Consider the following 21969-nt stretch of genomic DNA (forward strand, 5'->3'; position numbering starts at 1 on the left):
TTAAAGAAGATATAAAGTATTGGATACCAGCTCTCGATATGCATAAGCCAAAATTTATCTAATCTTTGACATTTTCTTTCATTTCAGGACACTATCAGCAAGTCGAGTGACACATCTGGCGAGTTAGTGCGTGGTGTGGTTCAGGATTCAACCGCTTTTGATAAACCCAAAAGTGGCTCACGACTCTCGGAGCGCGCCAAAAAGAAGTCTTGGTACAACGTACTCTATCCGAATTACAAATCGCGTGCGGAAGATTTCAAAAAGTTATTCAAGGAAGTTCCAAGCGACGATCGGCTTATTGTTGGTAAGCATAATATAACACTTTTCACCAATCGGGCAATCAGGCTATAAGTTCTTGGATTTTTTTCACATTCTAGATTATTCGTGTGCTCTGCAGCGTGATATACTCGTTCAGGGACGATTGTATGTCTCACAGAATTATGTTTGTTTTCATGCTAATATCTTTCGTTGGGAAACATATTTAACTATCCGCTGGAAGGATGTCACCTCAATAACAAAAGAGAAAACCGCACTTGTCATACCCAATGCCATTTCCATATGTACTGCTAAGGAGAAATACTTCTTTGCAACATTCACAACAAGGGACAAAGCGTTTTTGATGCTCTTTCGAGTATGGCAAAATACGTTGATGAACAAGCCGATGCCCCCACAGGAAATATGGCAATGGGTGCATAATTGCTATGGTGATGAACTCGGTTTAACCACAGACGATGAAGATTACATTGATCCGACTAGTTTGCCAGTAGAAAGTGAAGGTGATATTGATTTTGCATCAGCACTAGAAGACACAAATTCGATTGTTAGCAGCAACTACAGCACAGCTAACTCAATTACACAAATTGCCAGCAATAGCGGTGGCAATAGCTCCAGCACAAGCAGCGCTGGCGGTTGTAAGCCCAGAACGAAATCATCATATTTCTTCAGTTCGAATAAATCGATTGTGAACTCTTCGACGACCACGTCGACAAGCGGTTCTGATAATAAAACAAGTGATAATAACGGTGAGCGGGATTCAAAGAACACAATGAATGCAAAGGAATTGACACTGACCTCAGTGAAGCTGGAAGAAGAGACAGGCAAGAGCAAAATCGCGAACAGTTCTGCCAATGAAAGTGGCAGTGGTGGGGGTGGGGTTAGTGCTTCGAGTAGAGAAACAAAAAGTTCCACACTTAAGGCAGTCACACACGAGACAAAGCGCAAAGTGAACAAAAGCACACGAGAACGTGATGAGGCAGCAAGCAATAATCAAACAAATCTGCCAACAGATGCCTCGTGTTCTAGTGACTCTGAGGATAACAAAGCACCGTAAGTTTGACAACTTTGATGTCGTGAATTCACAATTGTACTAAGCATAAATGTTTCTTGTTACAGATTTGTTGCTACTGCTGAGTGCACATCAGCACATGAAGGCCGTCAATTAGTACACACAATACTTCCCATTAATGTAGATACGCTATTCAACATGCTTTTCTCCAAGTCTAAATTCGTGGCAGATTTTCATGCTATGCGTAAAACTGAAAATATGTCTTTCGGCGAGTGGGTAACCACCGATGAGGGCAAGAAGACACGCACCTTAGGCTTGACTGTGCAACTATTAGCTTCCGTAGGTCCAAAAGTATCAAAGGTAAAGAAAAAATAGAATTCGTGGCAGAGTAGAGAAGCGTTTGAGCTACAATTATCAATTCAACTACTCTTTCGCGGTTTGTTTAATTTTAAATATATTCCCCCGTTTGCAGGTGACTGAGACGCAAGAAATGCGTGAATGTAGCAAACCAGGCGAACTGTATTCCATAGATGTAAATAGTGTTAATGCTGGCATTCCATATGCTGATAGCTTTAGTGTATTAATTCATTACTGCTTAGTAAGGTAAGTGCGTGTGCCTTTTTTAAGTGATTTCTACAATACAAAAGTTATCGTACTTCTACAGAACCGTTGATGACCACACAATGCTGTCTGTGCACGCTCAAATTAAATACAAGAAATCTATTTGGGGTGTCGTGAAAGGCTTCATAGAGAAGAATACATGGGCTGGCATGGAAGAATACTTCGGCGCAATGCTCCAAGCTTTGCAAAATGAAACTTGCATTCCACCCTCCAAGGCAAAAGGACGGCGTCCACGTCGCGGTAAGCACAACAAACTAATCAACACGAATACTACTGTCACTCTCCACAACAAAAATGATCAATGTTCGTATAATCCAACTACGGTTTCTACTTTTGATACCACAACTTTTTTTGTCACTGCCATTGCCAATGCTACTACTTCTAACGCTTCCACTCCAACTGCAAATCTCACGTGCAACACAAAGTTCTCCTCTAGCACTGCTAACACCACCATCACTAACAATTGTAATCGACAATGTGACAATACTCATCATCACCGCCACTTCCATTTTACTAATTGTGTTGAAAGTGTTGGTATTGATCATCAACACCTGCAGCACTCCGATAATCACATTAAGAGTAATAATCTACACCTGCACGCCTGTCAGCATCATCAAGAACCTTGCTTTGATAATCATATAGGCAAGCTTAAAAAGCACCAGCAGCAACATAGCCCACTTCATAACATTATACAAGTATATGAGGAATTTGTCGTGCAATCGAATAGCAAGGAAGGTATAATGATCACTATTACATGAACCCGTTCCGTTGCATGTTGACTAGTTTTTATAACCGTTATTCCTCCCGGTATCCTCTTAACACATGCTCTAATTCGGTTAACCATACACATTTTTCTGTTTAGTCTTATACTTGTGGCGACTGCATTTAGCATTTAGATGTTGTTAGTCATAATGTTAAAAAGCGTTTTATCATCCGGCCCATACTTCATTTGCAAAATTTGTCCTCTTCGAGCATCTAGCAAGTACACTTAATACGATATGATGTTATACCATGGTATACTATGGTGTATTCTATCATTCTTGATGCTGTACGACTCAATGTCTCACATACACATACTTCTGAATGTATTCATACTCAATCAAAAATCGTCAGATATCGACCATCGTATGCTTGCATGTTTATTTGTTTATTATCTTCTATCCAAGGCATATTTAATAAGGTAGAAGTGACAACTAGCTCGAACTCTCTTGTAGCTAGTTATAATGTCAAAAAACTGTAAACAAACAAATTAACCTTTTGAGGTGCGAGTGATATGTTTGCTACAAACTAGCATCAATTGAAACGCATCGGCATAAATACATACATATGTATACTAATTTTAAGAATTCCTTCAATATTACCTTCAAAGAATTTTAATTGCATTTGCATCTTATATGCACATAAATATGTGTACATATAGACAGAAACGAATACCTCATATGAGAAAACACGTAAATAAAATGAAAAAAATGTTTTGTGGAACTGTTTTAAACATTTTTTTTATTCGCCCAGTGTTTTTGCGCGTTTAGTTTCTTATTTAAATATTTGATTCTAAAAAACATCCGGCACTTATAAAAAAATGATTTACTGTTTTCTTCTAAATTTATATGAAGACTTAACTCTAACAATTTGTTGATAGTTTTTTTAACTGCCCTTTAGTGAAAATTTTTTCAAGGGAGGCTTGTAAAGACTTAGCCGCTATAGTGTCTTCCATTGTCTTAATTTTTTCATTAAGAAGGTATATTTCCGTTATGAAACTACATTGTATGGAATCATTGCATTGAATACGTACGTATACGTATAAATGATTTACTGTTTTCTTCTAAATTTATATGAAGACTTAACTCTAACAATTTGTTGATAGTTTTTTTAACTGCCCTTTAGTGAAAATTTTTTCAAGGGAGGCTTGTAAAGACTTAGCCGCTATAGTGTCTTCCATTGTCTTAATTTTTTCATTAAGAAGGTATATTTCCGTTATGAAACTACATTGTATGGAATCATTGCATTGAATACGTACGTATACATATGTACGTATGTATATCAGTATAAATCTAGGTCCTGACGTGCGTAATTTTGTAAGAAACTATTTATTTCTTGCAGTTTGGGTCTCAGTTTGCGTCTGCGCATCAACTGATGATATCGTCACTTCTGAACTTTCGTGTGCTTGGGAACTGCACCTTGGTATAAAGGCATGCGCTTAAAGATATTTGCCTGCAATGGGCAAGTAATAAAATCATTCGCGTTAAAATAGTTTTCACAGACACAGAATCTTCCAATTGAACACCGCAGCCGTTCTCCGAACGAAGCTGTTCTAACTTTGCAACTAGGACCCTTAAAGTACAACGCCACTTTAACTTTTTGGCTCTTGCCACACACAGCGCACCGCTCCTAGTTCCAACTCCTTTTATTTTTGTATACAGCGACGAACAAAAGTATTGGCACAGTGAGTTTTTCGCAATATATGCAAAGTTTTCTATGCTAAATTATTTTCGATAATTTTTTATAAAAATATAGTTCATTTTACACCAGAAAACGTAATAATAAAATCTATAAACTTTGTATAAAATTCAGGAAAATTCATTAAATTTGCACACTAATTTGCAACTTTTTATTCAGATTTTTTAGAAAAATTCTAAGTATGCAGTCTTATAGTCCATTCAATTTTAGTATGAAAAAATGCAATTTTTTTAGTGGAAGGTGTTGCTCATTTTCTCCATACAAAAAATAATTGTCGAATTACTTTGTATGGAAGAACTTGCGTGAAAAAAAATTACCAAAAATCAATGCGATTTTCTAGAGAGTTCAAACTTGCACTTTGTTATACTAAATTTGAATGGGCTATGAAACTGCATGCTTAGAATTTTTTTAAAAAATCTGAATAAAAAGTTCCAAATTAGTGTGCAAATTTTATTGAATTTTCCTGAGTTTTGCACAAAGTTTAGAAATTTTATTATTATGTTTTCTGGTGTAGAATGAACAATATTTTTTATAAAAAATTATCGAAAATAAATTAGAATAAGAAACTTTGCATATATTGCGAAAAATTCACTGTGCCAATACTTCTGTTCGGCATTGTACATATGTATCTATAAATGGATGTGGTCGAAAAACCAAAAAATTCACACAATTCAAAACTATCTCACAGCATGCAATCAAATTTTTAATGAAAAATAGAAAATACTAACTTGAAAAGGGTTAAATGTTATTTATCATTTGACATTATAGTCGGTGTTCAAAAGAGAGAAATGTCAAAATCACTTCTACCTTATTAAATATGCCTTGCTTCTATCTGTTCCTCATCATTTCCTTACTCTCTCTCTCTCTCTTTCCCTTAAGGTACTTCGACTCAAGTTCGGCCGACAATAGAAGATGTGCCCGAAGCACAAATGAGAACAGAACCCCTCGAAGTGTCAGTGGCCACCAATCGCCGCCAGGTTCCCCGTCTTACAGCTGCTGTAGCACAACAGCCAGCGAGCGACACTGAACCGCAAAACAAACACAAATGGCTATCAGTGTTTGTCATTTGTCTGTTGTGTTTCTTGATCGCTTTAAATGTGATACTCCTGCTTAAGCTTTGGTCGTTAGAGGAGCGTATCGATGATAATATAAGCAGTCGAGCGCGTCTGCCTAATTTGGCTGCGTTGAAGTAAGTATAAAGTCATCGGGTTTATTAATCGCATAAAAGGTAATTTTCTATTCCCATTACAGAGAATTGCCCAATTCGAATCAAGAATGGATGGAATTGCTGCACCAACAGGAGATCCTACATGAGGCTGAGTTGAAGAAATGGCACAACGTACTGCAAACTGCCATTGAATTGTTAAAAAAGGTGAGCGTCGTGTGTGAGTTCATACACAAAAGTGACAAACTAACACAACAAATCGAACAAATACATGAGGAGCTATAGCTTTAAACTCATTTAGGCAATACTAAAACTGCAAAAGTCTGTGCAAATGGTTTGCACATTGATTACTAATTTTAGAAAACAAAAATATTATGCAACTTATATAAAATTTTGTAGTCTAGCAGCTAAAGGCAAGCTAATAATTGAACGCTGTGCTTTTAAGTAAATTTTCATAGGCGCTGCTCGCCGAAAGAAATTTAATTCAATTATGAGAATCTCAAAAAAAAGCACTGATACATATATGTATGTTAATTTCACTATTTATAATGCCTAAATGCGTAGATATACAGTTGTTTTAGCAAGTATTTGAGCTAAGATAGAATAGAAGTTGGCTATGTATTTATATTGTAGTGGATTCTATTAAGATAAGGAAGTGATATTTGCCTCTAATTCTAATTGGGACAGTTCTTCATTTGAATGGGATGTTGCTGTTTGTGAAAAATACGTGTACGGCAGAACCATTCGGTAGTAGCAGGTTAGTTTTAAAAGTATGTGAGCCATCATGAAGATGCCAGAAGTTATGCTTAGAAATGATGTGGGAATTTATACCACGACACGACGTGGACCTAGCGTTTCAGACGCTAAAAATTAAGGCATTTTGAAAACCTGACCTTAAGCTCTTTATCTGTAACATAAGTATACACAGGTCAGAATCAAAAGTCAATTTTCCACATTTGATTTTTTCCTAAAGAAAATGGCTAAACCTTCGTAACCATCGAATCTATTCAATCAAATTTGTTAAAATTTGTTAGGTTTCTACATATGTATGGATGTGTGTTCATTAGAACTTAAAATTTTGTTTAAGCAAGGCGCCGTCAAATTCATATTTTTTTAAGTAAAAGTAAAAAGGATACAAAAGTCTGTTAACAGCTGTAAGCCTTCTCTTACATTCAGCCAATAGCATTTTTATTTTAACCTGTTCAATTCATTGAATCGTATTTATTTTTTTTTTGTGTTTTGGATTAGTGGCCAGTTCCTAAGAGTTAGGACCGCATACTCCAGGTTCTTCCTCCGTGTATGTTATCTTCTGACTGGTGTAGTTGGACTTCAGAACGTATTACGAGTTAAAGGAAGGTGACGGTGGGGACACATTAGACGACTTGTTGAAACGCTTGCACTGGGCGTGCCGAAGTTGCTTGAAACGCTTGTAGTTTAGGTGCGGCTTATGTTAGCCTTGTATGCGGCGGAATAACACGCCAGCGAGCGGATTGAAAAGGTTTGAGCGAGGTGGAGACGGTATAAATAGTAAATACATGAAACGAATGTACTAGTTACAACACCAGTACTATAAATATACATAAGTGGGTTTTAAACAAAAATTACAGTAAACATAAAAATTAAAAGGTGATCTTGGCTTTTTGTAAAAAGTTAATCAGTTGAGTTATCTTGGCTAGATTTTTGTCACGAAAAATTGCCTCAAAGCTGTTATGTGTTTGGAAAATATCGTATCCGGATCTGACATTCGAGTGCCGCCTGCAGTGGAAAGTCTGATGGACGTATCCATCAACTTGACCACACGAGCAGCGATTTGACCGATAGGCCTGAATTTTGAACAGGTAGTTCTTGTCATAGGTATGGCCTGTTAATATCCGATTCAAGGTTTTAATATTGGTAGGGGACAGTGAAAGTTTTTTGAACCATGCGGTATCTCTTCTCATGGGGAAGATAGTAGCATATAAGTTAGGATGATCATTTGCATATGCCAGCAAACCAGCATACCATTCGTTATACAATGTTTCTTTTATCTGCTTGATAGCTTCGTCGGTAGTGTATAAGTAGTTTTTACAACTGCTACTGTCAATTGCCTTTTTGGCAATACTGTCAGCCCTTTCATTCCCCGGAATACCTTTGTGACTGGGTATCCATGCAATATGGATACTGTCGAAAGCAGCTGCGTGGATTTTTCGTAGGATTCTACTAGCAATGCTGTTGAGTGAGTTAGGGTTTTTAAGGGTTTGGCACGACACAAGGCTGTCTGTAAATATTACTAATTTGCGGTAGTTATTATTGGAGGCGATATTAATTGCCTCTTCAATGGCCAAGAGTTCCCCAAAGGCTGTGGACGACTTAAAGGGTAGGTGGAATGCAGTTTCAGTGTCATAGTTGTAATTGTATATGCCACACCCAGTCTTGCTGTCAGAGAGCGATGCATCGGTGAACATGACGTTAAAACTCCTCTCCTTGTAATTGTTGAGCATCCTAGAGAAGTGAGCATTGGCACATTCAGCAGTCATTGTGGCTAGGGAAAGCGCTGTCGATTATTTCACAGTTGGTGGAGCTGGGATGATATCCCACAGGTTCAAGCCGGTCGAAAATTTGTCTGAATTTGTTATATGTGAAGGAGTAACTGGAGTTCACAAGGGGGCTGGATCTAACCGAATCAACTATGGGGTCATTAACCGCAAACATTTTAGCCAGTTTTTTCGCGGTAAGCCATATTGACCTCTCTGCAGGAGGCAGTTCATTGGCCAGTGCATACATGGTGGGAATAGGGGTAGAGGGCGTTAAACCTAAGCATCTTCTGAGAAATTTGTTTTGTAGAGTGATTATTTTTTTGGAGGCAGATTTAGCACCATTTGCAGCAGTGGTGTATCCATACTCAATTTTAGACCTAACTAGACTTTTGTATATGTTCATGGCTTTCTGCGGATGTAGACCCGATTTGACATTTGTTAGGTATTTGAAAAACTTAATATTGTTGGAAGTTGCCTCTATGGTAGATTTATAGTGACTACTCATGGTCAGAGAGCTTTTTATTATTCTGCCCAGTGCTTTAATTTCATTAACTTGTTGTAATCTAGTCTGACTTTTAGTGACATTAATTTCCCTTTTTGGTCCTCTGCTAACATGCATGACTTTAGTTTTGCTTGGGTTGAAACTTAGTTGTAGTTGGCTGCAGATTTCAATGAAGCTGTCTAGTTTTACCTGGAGGTTGCTGTTAGCCTCAGGGAAGCTACTGCCAGACGATACAAAGAAAAAGTCATCAGCGAACTGGTATATTTGTATATTGGAGTCGGATAGATTGTGTAGCCATTTTGTATAAATGTTAAAGAGGATTGGTGACAGTACACTTCCTTGCGGTAGCCCATTGCTGNTTACTGCACCAGAGCACTCTCTAACACGACCGCCTAGCACGACGATCAAATTAAACANTGACATTTGTTAGGTATTTGAAAAACTTAATATTGTTGGAAGTTGCCTCTATGGTAGATTTATAGTGACTACTCATGGTCAGAGAGCTTTTTATTATTCTGCCCAGTGCTTTAATTTCATTAACTTGTTGTAATCTAGTCTGACTTTTAGTGACATTAATTTCCCTTTTTGGTCCTCTGCTAACATGCATGACTTTAGTTTTGCTTGGGTTGAAACTTAGTTGTAGTTGGCTGCAGATTTCAATGAAGCTGTCTAGTTTTACCTGGAGGTTGCTGTTAGCCTCAGGGAAGCTACTGCCAGACGATACAAAGAAAAAGTCATCAGCGAACTGGTATATTTGTATATTGGAGTCGGATAGACTGTGTAGCCATTTTGTATAAATGTTAAAGAGGATTGGTGACAGTACACTTCCTTGCGGTTGCCCATTGCTGATTTCGACCGTACTGTTTCCTAGTTTTAAAGTCCTGCTAGCCAAAAAATGTATTATCCAGTCAGTATAGAGTTTCTCAACTTTCAGATCTACAAGAATTTGTTGAAGGGTANCATATGTAACCTTTCGCTCAATTGTGTGTCATAATAGAGTTTTTTATGTTGATCACAATGTGAAAAATCCCTTTACTGCACCAGAGCACTCTCTAACACGACCGCCTAGCACGACGATCAAATTAAACAGTGCGATATTTGCATACCAGAGTTGGGGGTAGTGCACCAGGCATTTCACTAGCAATAAATATATTGGAAGAAATTATATTTTTCACTATTTATCACCAGCTTAGTGAGAGTGGAAAATATTTGCACTGCCTCTAAAAACTTTACTGATAGTTTTTAAAATGGTTCTCTTTTTTATAAAGCAATCACATTTCTGGCTAGTATATTTCAGAACAAAAGGATAAGGATTGAGCCAAGAGCTTGTGTGAGCAAATCCAATTTTTGGCAGCAAATGTCAGTTACGCGGTCTTGTACTTTAAACGACGATATGTGAATGTTGACGCAATTATACGCGTTCGATACATCTGTGGAGCACAAAATTACCTGCTTTCTGTTACCTCTAAGAACCCCAATTTGGTGTAGCATGTGATTAATGCACATCGCTGTCGACTTGTTCTTTCTGTACGCAAAGGTGTTATTTGGTAGGATGCAGTTCGACTCCACAAATTCGTATAGTCTTTCTTTAATAACACTATTTACTATTTTTAACATAACTGAGATGAGCGATATGGGTCTAAAATTCTCTATTTGAGTGAGGTCTTTGTCCCTTTTGGGTATAGGCACAATCCTAATTACGCGCCAGTTGGGGGGGAATTTGGTTGGACAACAAAATGTCATTGATGGAAGTTTTGAAAGTGTTTAGAGTGAAGTCAGACAGTGACCTCAGCATGCTATAAGAAATGTTATCAGCGCCCGCCGCTGTGTCTTTTTTCTTATTAAGTATGAAGTTGATCTCGTCACATGTAATCGCAAGGTTAGGACTTGGCTGCGTAGGGCAGTTTATTTCTGTCACCGCTACCTGAGTCGGGATTTGTTCTTTAAGCATGATAAGGTAGTCCTGGTTATACTCCTCATTCCAGACCCCCTTACTAGTTTGACTGTGATCGCCACGTAACGTCTTGACAAACTTCCACGCTTTTTTCCCTAGACTGGAGTTTATTTGGTCAATTTTATTGTTGAAATTCTTCTTTTTGGCATCTTTAACAACTTTTTTCCAGGACTTCCGTTGTTCAAGCAGATTTTCGAAGCTGTTGGGGCTGGGCCATTGTTTGGCCTTTTGGAACGCAATCCGGAAGAATCTATACGCTTTGTCGACTTCCTTATTCCACCAGGGTTTGGGGGTTCGATTTCCACTTGTCACGTAAGTGGCTCTTTTGATCTCTTCTTGTACTTTTCTTTCAAAGTCATGTATGTTGGATTCACATACCAATTCTTTAAGGGATTCACATAACTTTTTCTTGGCTAAAAACTTAGTAACATTTTTGCTTAATTTCCTTGATCTCAATGGAGATGGGAAAGTGATGACTACCCCCAATCCTGGTGGAATCAACACTCCAGTCGCATGACAAGCCGCAATTGCTGAAGGCCAGATCAAGCACTGAGCCATTTTCCGACCGAATATCCATTTTATACGTATAGTCCCCACCATTTAAGCATCGAAAAGATGACTGCTGAATGTGTCTGATGAGGTGCCTGCCTCTACTTGAGTCAACTCTATCGCCCCATTGGGTTGATCTGGCATTAAAGTCACCTACTAAGAAGATATTTCTATGTGCCTCTAAAAAATTTAAAATCCGGGTATTTCATTATTGAAATCATTTATATTGATTCTGGGTGGAAAATATAGGTTGCAAATTGTAATGTTCGGGTTAAGGTTTTTGGTTTGGATTATCAAAACATCATACTCGGAGTTATAGGCGAGTTTTTTAAAAATAACGTCATGCATAGCTTGATGGCTATGGCTACACCACCATACCCATCGCTACGACATTTTTTGATTAGACTATAGTTTAGAATTTTTCTATGATGGGTGGTGTTGGACAAAAAAGTTTCGTTAAAGCAAGCTAAGTCAAAATTGTATTTGTTTAGGTAATACTCAATAGTGTCAAGGTTTGCTTTTAATGATTGGCAATTATATTGCAAGATCTTCATTGCTAGTGAAGGCGTTTGAGATTTCTATCCCATCCCTTTGATTTAAAATACGTTCAAATTGGTTTTTTACTGATTGGGTGGCTCAATTTCTGTCACTATGCCCTTTTGGTATTCCGGGGAATTGTACACCGGATTTATCGGCGCAGGGGGTCTACGGGGTGCTCTGCTAAGGGGTTTGGTTTCTTTGGGTGTGTGTTTTTTGGTCACATAGCTATATGATTTCTTAGTAAATTTTTTGTTTATATGCATGTCCTTGTCAACCACCTCACTTGAGTTACTGTTAAGATGTGGAAAGCTGGTCTCATCAGAATCTAATAAGTCAAAGCGATTACTCGTCTTGGGGTAATATTGGTCCAAGACCTCTTTGCGGGACATTTTTTTAACTGTTTTAATACGATTTATCATTTGTTCTTTCTCCCATTGGGGGGCAGATATTCTTGTCTTTGGCAGTATGCCCAGTTATACCGCACAATATGCATGATTTATCTCTACAGTCTGCACCCTTACACTCTGGGTTGCCGCACTTCAAACATCTTGCCTTACTTTTACACGAGAATTTGGTGTGCCCTAGCCTTCCGCAGTTGTCGCACTGCCTCAGAGAGGGTACGAAGTATTCAACAGTAAGTTTGGTGTAGTTATAAACAATGGTCTTTGGGATTTCAATACCTTCATACCCAATTTTTAAAGTAGTAGTGGGGACATAAGTGCTATTAGCTTCATCTTTGCACGTGAAGCGCCTAACTGATGCTATTGGAATATTACTAATTGCTTCCTTGGCAATCTCCTGCTCACTAAAACACGTGGGTACACCCCTGATTACCCCGTAGCTCTCGAGTGCTGTCCGAGGAACGAACGTCCTTAAACCACGCTTCACAATACGTGTATCAAATAAAAAGGTGTTTGCAGAGTACGTGCTTGTAAAAGTCACCTTGTAGAGTGACCTGCCAACCGCATGGATGAGATCCATATCCTTAAATCTCAAGTCTTTGATTTGGCTGAAAAGCTCTAGACCTGTTGTCAGTTTTTCATTATTCATAACTGTACTGGCCGAAGAGTCAACCAGCACAAAAATTTCACCGCGAAAATGCTGCGGGTAGGAGACTACACCACCATCTTGCTTATTGTCGCGCTCTTTTTGCGTATTAGCACTAACGGTATTTGATACCACTGAACCTTCACTGCCTACTGACCTTAACCTCAAATCACAGTCCATTGTCGTATCATTATTATTTCCATTATTACCTGCTAAGGAGTCCTCACAGATTTTTACAAGACCATCATTGGACAGCTCGTAAAAGCCAGTGACATCCTCGCTTTCAATTATTTTAGCTTTTTTGGATGTGCCGCTAGTGGCATTTTTAACAAAAGACGCCACCGACTTTCGTGTCGGCGACGCCATTTTGCTAGAGTGTGCCTCAAACGGCAGATTCTTTTTCTTTTTTGCCGGCAACCTGAGGCAATCTAAGAAAAATGTGACAATTGAAATTTAGCCAGGACCTCTCACCTGAGTTTGTTAGCACTAATTATATTTTCGCGACGACCGAGTTAATTTAATTATAGAAATAAAGTTTATAAGTTAGCGCGGCCCACACAAAAAGCCTTTGTCTTAGAACACTTGAAACATTTTCACAAGCACAAAACGTGGGATAACTGCGAACTATAAGCGAACAGACGCGACCATACCACACCCGCTCGTGACCAAAATCCGAATGAATCGTATTTAAAACCAATGAGATATTCAGTTATGGTGCTGGCAAGCTTAATCAGCTTATGCAAGAAAATAAATAATCCATTCAACATACAATAAGTAATTTAAACATATGATTGGGCCAAGTTCGTATTGAAATTGTTTACAACAAACAATATTTAAATATCTCAAAAGCATTACTTAAGTCAGTTGAACACAATATCACATGTTTCTTGAATCTTTTAGGACTGCAATTTGGTGATGAATCTGGTTTACACACGGGGACACTGATCTGTTACTTCTATAGGCAAACGTCGACGCAGCAAAATAATTATTATTTTCCAAGAAGTTGTAAATTCTTTCCTTAAGACAACCATTTATCACTTTCATAAGAACAGCAATTAGCGCAATAGCTCTAAAGTTTTTATAATCAGTTAGGTCCTTATCCCTTTCGGGAATAGGCAAAAACTTGGTAGCTTTCCAATTCAATTTTAGCTGATAAGAGAGAAAAATATCAGTAAAGGCTTTTAATAATCCTGTATAAGATTTTGTCAGCACATGTAGCAGAATAATTTTTTCTTTTTAGCAAGTAAATCATTAACCTCATCATGATTGCTAGCTCGCAATCAAATTCCTCTACTTCGTTAATAGGCAGATGATTACTGTCACTAGAGACCTGCGAGTTAAGCATCTCAAGGGATTTTCATTGTTATCAGAACATCAATCAGAACTTCTCTCTTCCCAAAGAGCGACTTAACACATCCCCCCAGAATTAAGGTTATACATTTTCCTGTCAAAATTCTCTATTTTTGCCTTTATATTTTTTTTAATTTTTACGCTGTAATATGAGATAGTCAAAACTACTAGGAAAAGTATATTGTTTAGTTTTTTTTTAAACAATAGCACAGGCCGACAGAATTTGACCAAATCTTTGAACCAGAAACCTGTGTGTACTTTTCCGAAGATTTTCGGTACGCTAAATTGGAATCTGCACTCAGAATTTCTCTGTTGTCTCCGGTTCAAATAATATCCTAACCTAAATCTGAAAAAATATCGGGTTTTGCCAATATTTGAGGTTATGTAGCATCACAAAAAATTACGTGTTCCCAAAGCCATTGACGGCACCTTAAAGTATAACCCTTACACTTCGAAATTTCGTTGAGTTTGTTAAAATATCTTTTATTCTTGTCGAGAAACTGTATTATGAACTTTTCAGTTATGTATACCTGGTATATTTGTATGTAATGGATAAAAAGTATACATAACTGAAAAGTTCAAAATACAGTTTCTCGACGAGAATAAAATATATTAGGTGCGTATAGTAACAAATAGTGAGTACTAATTTTTACTGGAACCTGGAAATGTTTACTGGAAAATTGTATAATAACCCAAAAAATGTGTAAGAGGGCACTGAATCGAGACCGTAATAACACGGGAGAGCTGTAAATTCTTGCTAGTGAATTTTTTATTAGCAGAAATCTTCTAGCAGAAAAAGAAGAATAAATGTCAAAAGCTGCCATTTGTTGAGTTGGTTAAGCATAAACAAAAGTAAAATTAATGGAAATCAAAATATTAACGATGTACTGGATTGTGTAAGTGCTTGTGTGTAAAGCAAAGAGTTTAAAACTGATTTATAAATAGTAAAATGTAACCATGTATTTCATTTCAAAACAGTGCAACAACTATTCACTTGCAATTTTTTACTAGTTTTGTGTTCAATAACTTTTTCTGCTAGTTTTCTATTCTCAATTTCACGCTCTGTTTTGCTTTTAAGCTCTCGCTGCAATTTTTCACTGGAGAAGTTACTATGCACACCTATTATGACAAACACAACGGCATTTTAAAGTGTGATGCCGTGTTGATTCACAACTTTGAAGATAGCTGAGTTGTAAGTTGTAAATTGATATTGTGGGACACAACTCAACTCAACTTTCAAATCGTAGTTGTCTGGCACCAGCATCCTCGGGCTCATCTGTAAAACATAAAGGCGGATCTCCATAGCATGCGTATACAAGAATGATAGAATACAAGATTGCGCCGATTGCAGCAGAATTCGTGAGAGTAATTTTAGCGTGACGTCATCGTAGAGTTGACAACTGAGAGCGGCGAGAATGAGGGCGACTAGTGATGTGCTGAATTGTCCCCAATACTCGGTACCCAATACTTAAAAAAGATTTCGGTACCCTATACTTCCTTTTCGGTATCCGATACCGATTATTTACATTAAACCCTCGCCATTATATGCATTTCAGGTTTAGAAAAAACTTTCATTACTAATTTATATGATATCGGCTAAAACACTTGAACTTATCGCCACAGAAAAATATTATTTTATCAGTTTTAACCTTAGTCGATCCAAGGTTCAAGAAAAATACTTTGACGGATGAAGAAGCCTTTCAGGGGAGAGATTCTGTAGCCAGTTAGCGACAAGTTTCGGATCGATATCGCACTTGTTGACTTACAAATATTTGATATCAAACGTCGACAAAACCGATACCTATTCGAAAATTGTCGTTAACTGGTTACAGAATCTGTCCCAGGCCTACAAAAATGATATCGTCCGATTCAGCTGGAACAAAAATGCTTCAAACAAGTAAGGGTTTCTCTGTATTATGGCATCGAACCGACATATATACATCTTTCATTTGAATCAGTAAAAAAGCTCTATTGGCTCTTACATTCGGGTTTTGTTAGGCGTTTTTTCCATATTTTTGGCCTATGTGCGCTTTTATTCGAAACCTAAATGTTTCGGTACCGAGTATCGAGAGTATTGGGTACTTAAAAGTATTGACTCAGCACATCACTACTGCTGTCTTCTCTACTATGACGTCACCAAAACAGCTGATTCTGTCAAAATCACTGAGAGCCGAGTAGCGGTATCGTCATCGGCGCCACCTCTGTATTCTCTCCACCGTGATGCGTATACATATGCGTGCGTTTGACAGAAAAATTGATCATAGAAATTTTTATGGCAGCTTCTACATAGCAATGCCTGAAAATGTAAGAAAATTGTATGTTTTTACTTCTAAGGGCCTGTGCCAATTGATAGAAAAGTTCTATGGTGGAAAAACTTTTTACTATGGTGAGAAAATTTTACATTTCTGCTGTGCCAATTCGTAACTTTTTACTGCTGGAAATTTTTGACAGTTGCTTTGATGCACAAGAAGACTATCGAGTTTGCTATTTATAAAATGCAGCAATTATATAGAAAAAATTTGCCTTTGGTGATTTCAATTCTTCTGGAACTGAAATCCATGCATTTATTAGACCTTTTAGCAGTAATATTAGAAATAAAAACACGTCAAAACCGTCTGGTAAGTGTGTTCACAAAAATGTTTAAAACCGTGTACAATTGTTTCCAATAAAAACATATGTCGTTTTAGGGTATTATGTACATGCAACAAGACGTTTATTCCAAAATACTAAGCAGCATTATGAACGGCGATAACAAGACTACAAAAATGTATCTTAGGTTGTCCTCTGCTTCGTTTCGAAAAATTGTAACTCACATTCCCAAAAAGCGCCACGGATGGTCAGTGGAGTACGAAGTCATTTGCTTAATAAAGTCTTCAAATTATTTATATTGTTCTTACTCACTTCCAGCCTTCGTTGCTGTTGGCGTTCTTTGAACTGAACCAAACATCCTTGTCAATGCGCTTTTCCAGAAGGATTCTGCGTTCTGAACTGCTCCCTGTAAAATAGTATTTTTAATTAAACAAATACATAACGCCTTTTCATATGTAAATCTGAAATTAAATCTTACAAGTTATATAGCTTTTCTTTATTTTTTTTGCCGGCGGGACCATGTTCTTTTATTTCCACTCGCTTTTGTTTTCTTTAATTTATGTGTATACGTGCGTTGTTCGTTCTTCTTCTTGATAATGCTTGCTGTCAAATTTTTCACTAGCCCTGCCGTATCAAACATTTTTATTCACCTCATAGCTGTCAAAAATTTACTATCCAGAGAACTTTTCTATCAATTGGCACAGGCCCTAAGCGTAAATATTAAACGCTTGCATACGGACACGTACATATGATATGGAATTGTATAGAATTTCCGACCTTTTCAATGGCTGCAGTCAACTGAAAACTGTGAACGGCAATAACAGTAAATGGTTGAGTTGTCTACAAATTGAGTTGTGAACCATAATAGGAGTCTAAATCTTTAGTTCCTTGTTTGATGTATCTTTGACTGAATTTTGGTCATGCCTTGTCAAATTCGGTTCGGAGGCAAACCAGTTTCGGCGTTGTGCCATTTCAGTGTCGTTTTTTAATTTAACTTCTCAGAATCATACTAAACAAATAAGCCAAATTAGTCAAAATAACAATATTGCAATAACATCAACAAACATTAGAATACGTCTTACAAATTATACATATGTACTGAAGAAATAAACCAACAACATAGATGCGTTCCTTAACTCATTCGGCTTCAATTAAATTCAGCAGGTGGCTGGTGGAGAATCAATTCATTTTTTCAGACATTCCCGCTTTTTTCACTGCACCATTTTTTAAACTGTGACCCGCCATAGCATTTTTTTTTTAAGAGTTTGTTTAGTTTTGAAAATGTAATTGCGGGACAACCCGTTATTAATACGGGAGAAAACAAACAACATGTTTAAAAAATAATTATTTATACTTAAATACTATTCTTTATTAAAGTGATAATTTACACGTTAAAACTTTTATTTATTAATACAAGTTTCAAAACATCCATCGGGGCATAGTGCAGCCTTATCAAAATAATTTTTGCATTGCAAGCTTTGCATTGCTTCTTCCTGCTTCCAATTTTAAGACAATACTTGCATCTTTTTTGAAAACTTTTTTATTCTTACTTGAACCCCGATACTGTGGAGGGAAGGAAATTTTTTCCAGGAAGTGATAAAGGCTCACAGGATGCGCTTTGTATTTTTGTTGACGTCCACTGGATGTTACGAAATTAACAATATCCTTGCCTTCAGCTACATTTGCTGGTAGATGTAGCAAACATAATACTAGAGTTCACTCTTTGATGCGAAATTGCGAAAGGCAAAAATAAGCGCTTTGTTTTGTAGAAAAGCGTGAACCGTCTTGTAACTTTGGATGCGAAATTTCAAACAGTTTAGACGCAGCGCGGTCTCAAATATTTGTTGCTCTCCGTTTGTGCTGTCGCTTTAACTGCCGAAGCGATGTACGAACAGCACAGCACAGTTTTCTCGTTTCATCTGTGCGTTTGCGCGAAACTAAAAGTGCGAAACTTTGCCATATGTTTGTTGTAAAAAACTGTAGAATATTTCACATTTTCACACTCCGCTGAAACACACACAGTTTTGCTTTAAAGAGTGAACTCTAGTAATGTAAAATCATCTCGAAAGTCTAAAAAGGCATTTTTCGGACGAAACATTTTATATATGTATAACAAGTAAGAAAGTCTACGTTCGGGCAGAGCCGAACATTAAATACCCGGCGCAAGTATTAAATATATGCTTTCCACCTTTCCGAAAACTACCGCTACATGGTAAGCCGGGGTGGTTTTACCACTATATTTTAAACATCTTCGATAGAACGTTCAGTTAGACATAATGGGATAAATGTATATAGTCGTATGCGTCACGCCCATTTTCCAAAATTCCAAACAATGTTACTTCTTTTCAAGGGATTGTTTTTAGTATCAGTATTAGTTTTGAGTAAATTAGCGTCCTTAAATTTCGAAATGTTGAAGTTTCAAGCATTTCTGAAATTACCGTTATAATAAAAGCGGCCGTAATTTTAGTCCGATTTCAATTATTTTTAACGCTTTGCTTTTATGCGGCAAGAACAATAACCATACCGAGGTTGGAAAAATTGGTAGAACGGTTACCGAGATACAAATATGTGATTTTAACATAAACATATTTCGTGGTAAAGAATTTTTGCAAGCATCAATTTTCAATAAATTAGCTTTAATATTTACTGATTTATCGAATATTTCGAATTTCTCTAAATTACCGTTTGATGGGATGTGGGCGTGGTTACTGTCCGATTTTAAAAATTTTCGGCCATTTGGTATATTGTACCAAGGCCAACAACTGTGCCAGTTTGGAAGAAATTGGTGAAGCAGTTACCAATATATACACATGTAACTATAAGTGGGCGTGGTTACGCCCATGTTCCGAAAATAACCTTCAGTAGTTACTAAAATATCGCAGTTTTCGCGTTTCTGAAAATTACCGGTATATGGGAGGTAGGCGTGGTTATTGTCCGATTTTGCCCATTTTCAATACTATCCGTCCTACGCCGGAAAGAAGTGCACGTACCAAGTTTCGTTAAAATATCTCAATTTTTACTCGAGTTATCGTGTGCACAGACGGACAGACGGACGGACGAACGGACAGACAGTCACCGCTTAATCGATTTCTCTTCATTCTGATCATTTATGTATACATTTGTCTACGTCTATCTCGATTCGTTTTGTCTGTTACAAACAAACGTTATGTGAACAAAGCTATTGTGGACAAGTGCGCTCGGGTATAATAATGTCCAGGATATGAAGTATATAAACTATAAGATTTCCTGGTGTGTTTAGTGATGGTTGAAGATTCTATTTTTTTCGCTAGAGAAAACAACGTTGTTCGCTTTATATCAAAACCGGAAGTGAAGTATCTTCCTTTCTTCTTTATTTTCTTTATTCTTTTGTCAATTTGTTATTGTTCAGCGTTCAGTGCTGCCACAGTGTACATTTTACATTTTCTTTTATTTGTAATCTTACAACTCGGCCGACCTGACAATATGATCGGCCCGATCATGACTGACTTAAATTATTAACAATTTCTGATGCACTTTTTTCTAATTCCGATACATTCTGGGCTGGTACTTGTTGCCATCTCCTGATTCGGTAGGCTTCAACCACTCCATCATATGGTAACTGAGTTAGCTGGCAGTTATCAATATCACGTATCACGTACCTATCATTACCGAGCACCTTATGTATTAAGTACGGACCTTTATACACGGGAATCAACTTTTTGTTTGTACCAGGACTGGTATCGACGTTTCTTATAACGACGTATTCACCTTCGTGGTAAGTTTTGGGCAAAGTCTTCTTTTGTGTCGACCTGTGAGCATCATATTCCTGTTTAGCCAGTATAAGATTAGAAGCGTTAGTGCGTATACGATCTAGGTCTCTATTACCGTCTGGACAAATTTTGTCTTGGAAATATTCGGTAAACTCGTCCACTATTATTCCACGTTGTTCGACACCAAACAGTAACCGACTTGGGGTATCTCGGCACGTACTGTGGATAGAGTTATTTATGGCGTATTCAATCTCAGTCAGTTTTTTAGTCCAATCGTCGTGGTTCAGGTCATTAGTTAATTTTCCCAACATCGACTTCAGAACCCGGTTGACCCTCTCCACTTGTCCGTTAGCCTGGGGTGATGCAACCGCTACTTTTACATGTTTTATATTCTTCTTTAACAAAAACTCAGTGAACTGTAGTGAGGTAAAATGTCCCCCTGTCGCTTATGACACGTCCCGGTCTACTGTAGTAGCTAAAGTATTTATCTAGGGCTGCGATAACTTCTCGAGTACTCGTGGAGTTTGTGGGGTATAGTTTTACAAATTTGGTAAATGCATCTATAACCACTAGAATATGCTTTCGTTTCGACTTTAATGATGGTAATGGTCCGAAATGATCGATGTGAATAGTATCGAACGGTAAAGGAATCTTAGGGATAGGGTACAGACTTCTCTCTCTTGCTTGGGGAGGATTGGCATACATAATGCACTTTAAACAGTTCCTAACAAACTTTTCCACCTTCGTGCGCATCTCTGGGAACCAATAGTAAAGGCTTAGTTTACTCAACGTCTTATCAATAGATAGGTGGGCCAATTTTTCGTGTATCAACTGTATTACATTAGATTCCATTTCATACGGCACATACAATGCGTTCTTACCGTCAGGTTTCTTTTTATATATTAACCCATCGATTAAGTCGAAATCATTCAACTCTTCATTTTCGAGTCTTTTCCGCAGGGTTCTAATACTCTGATCACGCTCTTGAGCGACCTGAATACGGAACTCTACATCATCAGTATCTATAACAGCAGCTATCTCTCGTCTACTTAATGCATCGACATGACCCATTGACGCACCTCTTCGATGCTGTATCTTGTAGTTGTAATTTTCCAACTCTAAGGCCCATCTGGCTATTCGAGAATTCAATTGTCTTCTATCAAGGGTCATGGTTAGGGAGTTACAGTCTGTAACTATCGTGAATGGTATGCCTTCTAGGTAGGTGCGAAACCTTCTTAATGCATATATTATAGATAAGGTTTCTAGCTCAAAGCTGTGGTATTTACTCTCAGGACTTGAAGCAGTTTTAGAGAAATAAGAAATGGGATGCATTTTGCCGTCCTCCTGGCGTTGTAACAATACCGCCCCAAATCCAATACTACTAGCATCACAGTGTAGCTCAGTTACCTTTTCCGGGCTGTAAATGGCTAGGACTGGGCTTTTAACTAGTCTGGACTTTAATTCGGAGAAAGCGTCTTTGCATTTTTCGTCAAAATTAAATTGGACATTTCTTTTTAATAGATCTTGCAAGGGTTTGGCAATTCGTGAGAACGAAGGTACGAATCTTCTGAAGTAGGAGAATAACCCCAGACACGACTGCAGTTGTTTCGGATTCGTAGGAGTTGGAAAGTTCTTGATACTTCTG

The 21969-nt window shown here is 37.6% G+C and overlaps 1 protein-coding gene across 2 annotated transcripts in view; it reads left to right on the forward strand.

Moving 5' to 3' along the window:
• Nucleotides 1-524: 524 nt before the first annotated feature.
• The window catches only part of GramD1B (GRAM domain containing 1B), a 58647-nt gene continuing 37202 nt past the window's right edge, over nt 525-21969 (forward strand). The window contains exons 1-7 of one of the 2 annotated variants that reach the window (XM_017623114.1): nt 525-1326; nt 1393-1645; nt 1758-1888; nt 1950-2146; nt 5243-5552; nt 5615-5735; nt 13537-13711. In XM_017623114.1, the coding sequence (XP_017478603.1) occupies nt 620-1326; nt 1393-1645; nt 1758-1888; nt 1950-2146; nt 5243-5552; nt 5615-5735; nt 13537-13581 (1764 nt within the window). In that variant the 5' untranslated portion in view covers nt 525-619 and the 3' untranslated portion in view covers nt 13582-13711. Of the gene's footprint in view, nt 1327-1392; nt 1646-1757; nt 1889-1949; nt 2147-5242; nt 5553-5614; nt 5736-13536; nt 13712-21969 lie in introns of those variants that run through there. The other variant, XM_017623115.1, reaches the window with a different exon arrangement.

This window comes from Rhagoletis zephyria, unplaced genomic scaffold (genome assembly GCF_001687245.7).
Source record: "Rhagoletis zephyria isolate East Lansing unplaced genomic scaffold, Rhagoletis_zephyria_1.1 Rzeph_scaffold_03045, whole genome shotgun sequence".
Taxonomy (NCBI): Eukaryota; Metazoa; Arthropoda; class Insecta; order Diptera; family Tephritidae; genus Rhagoletis; species Rhagoletis zephyria.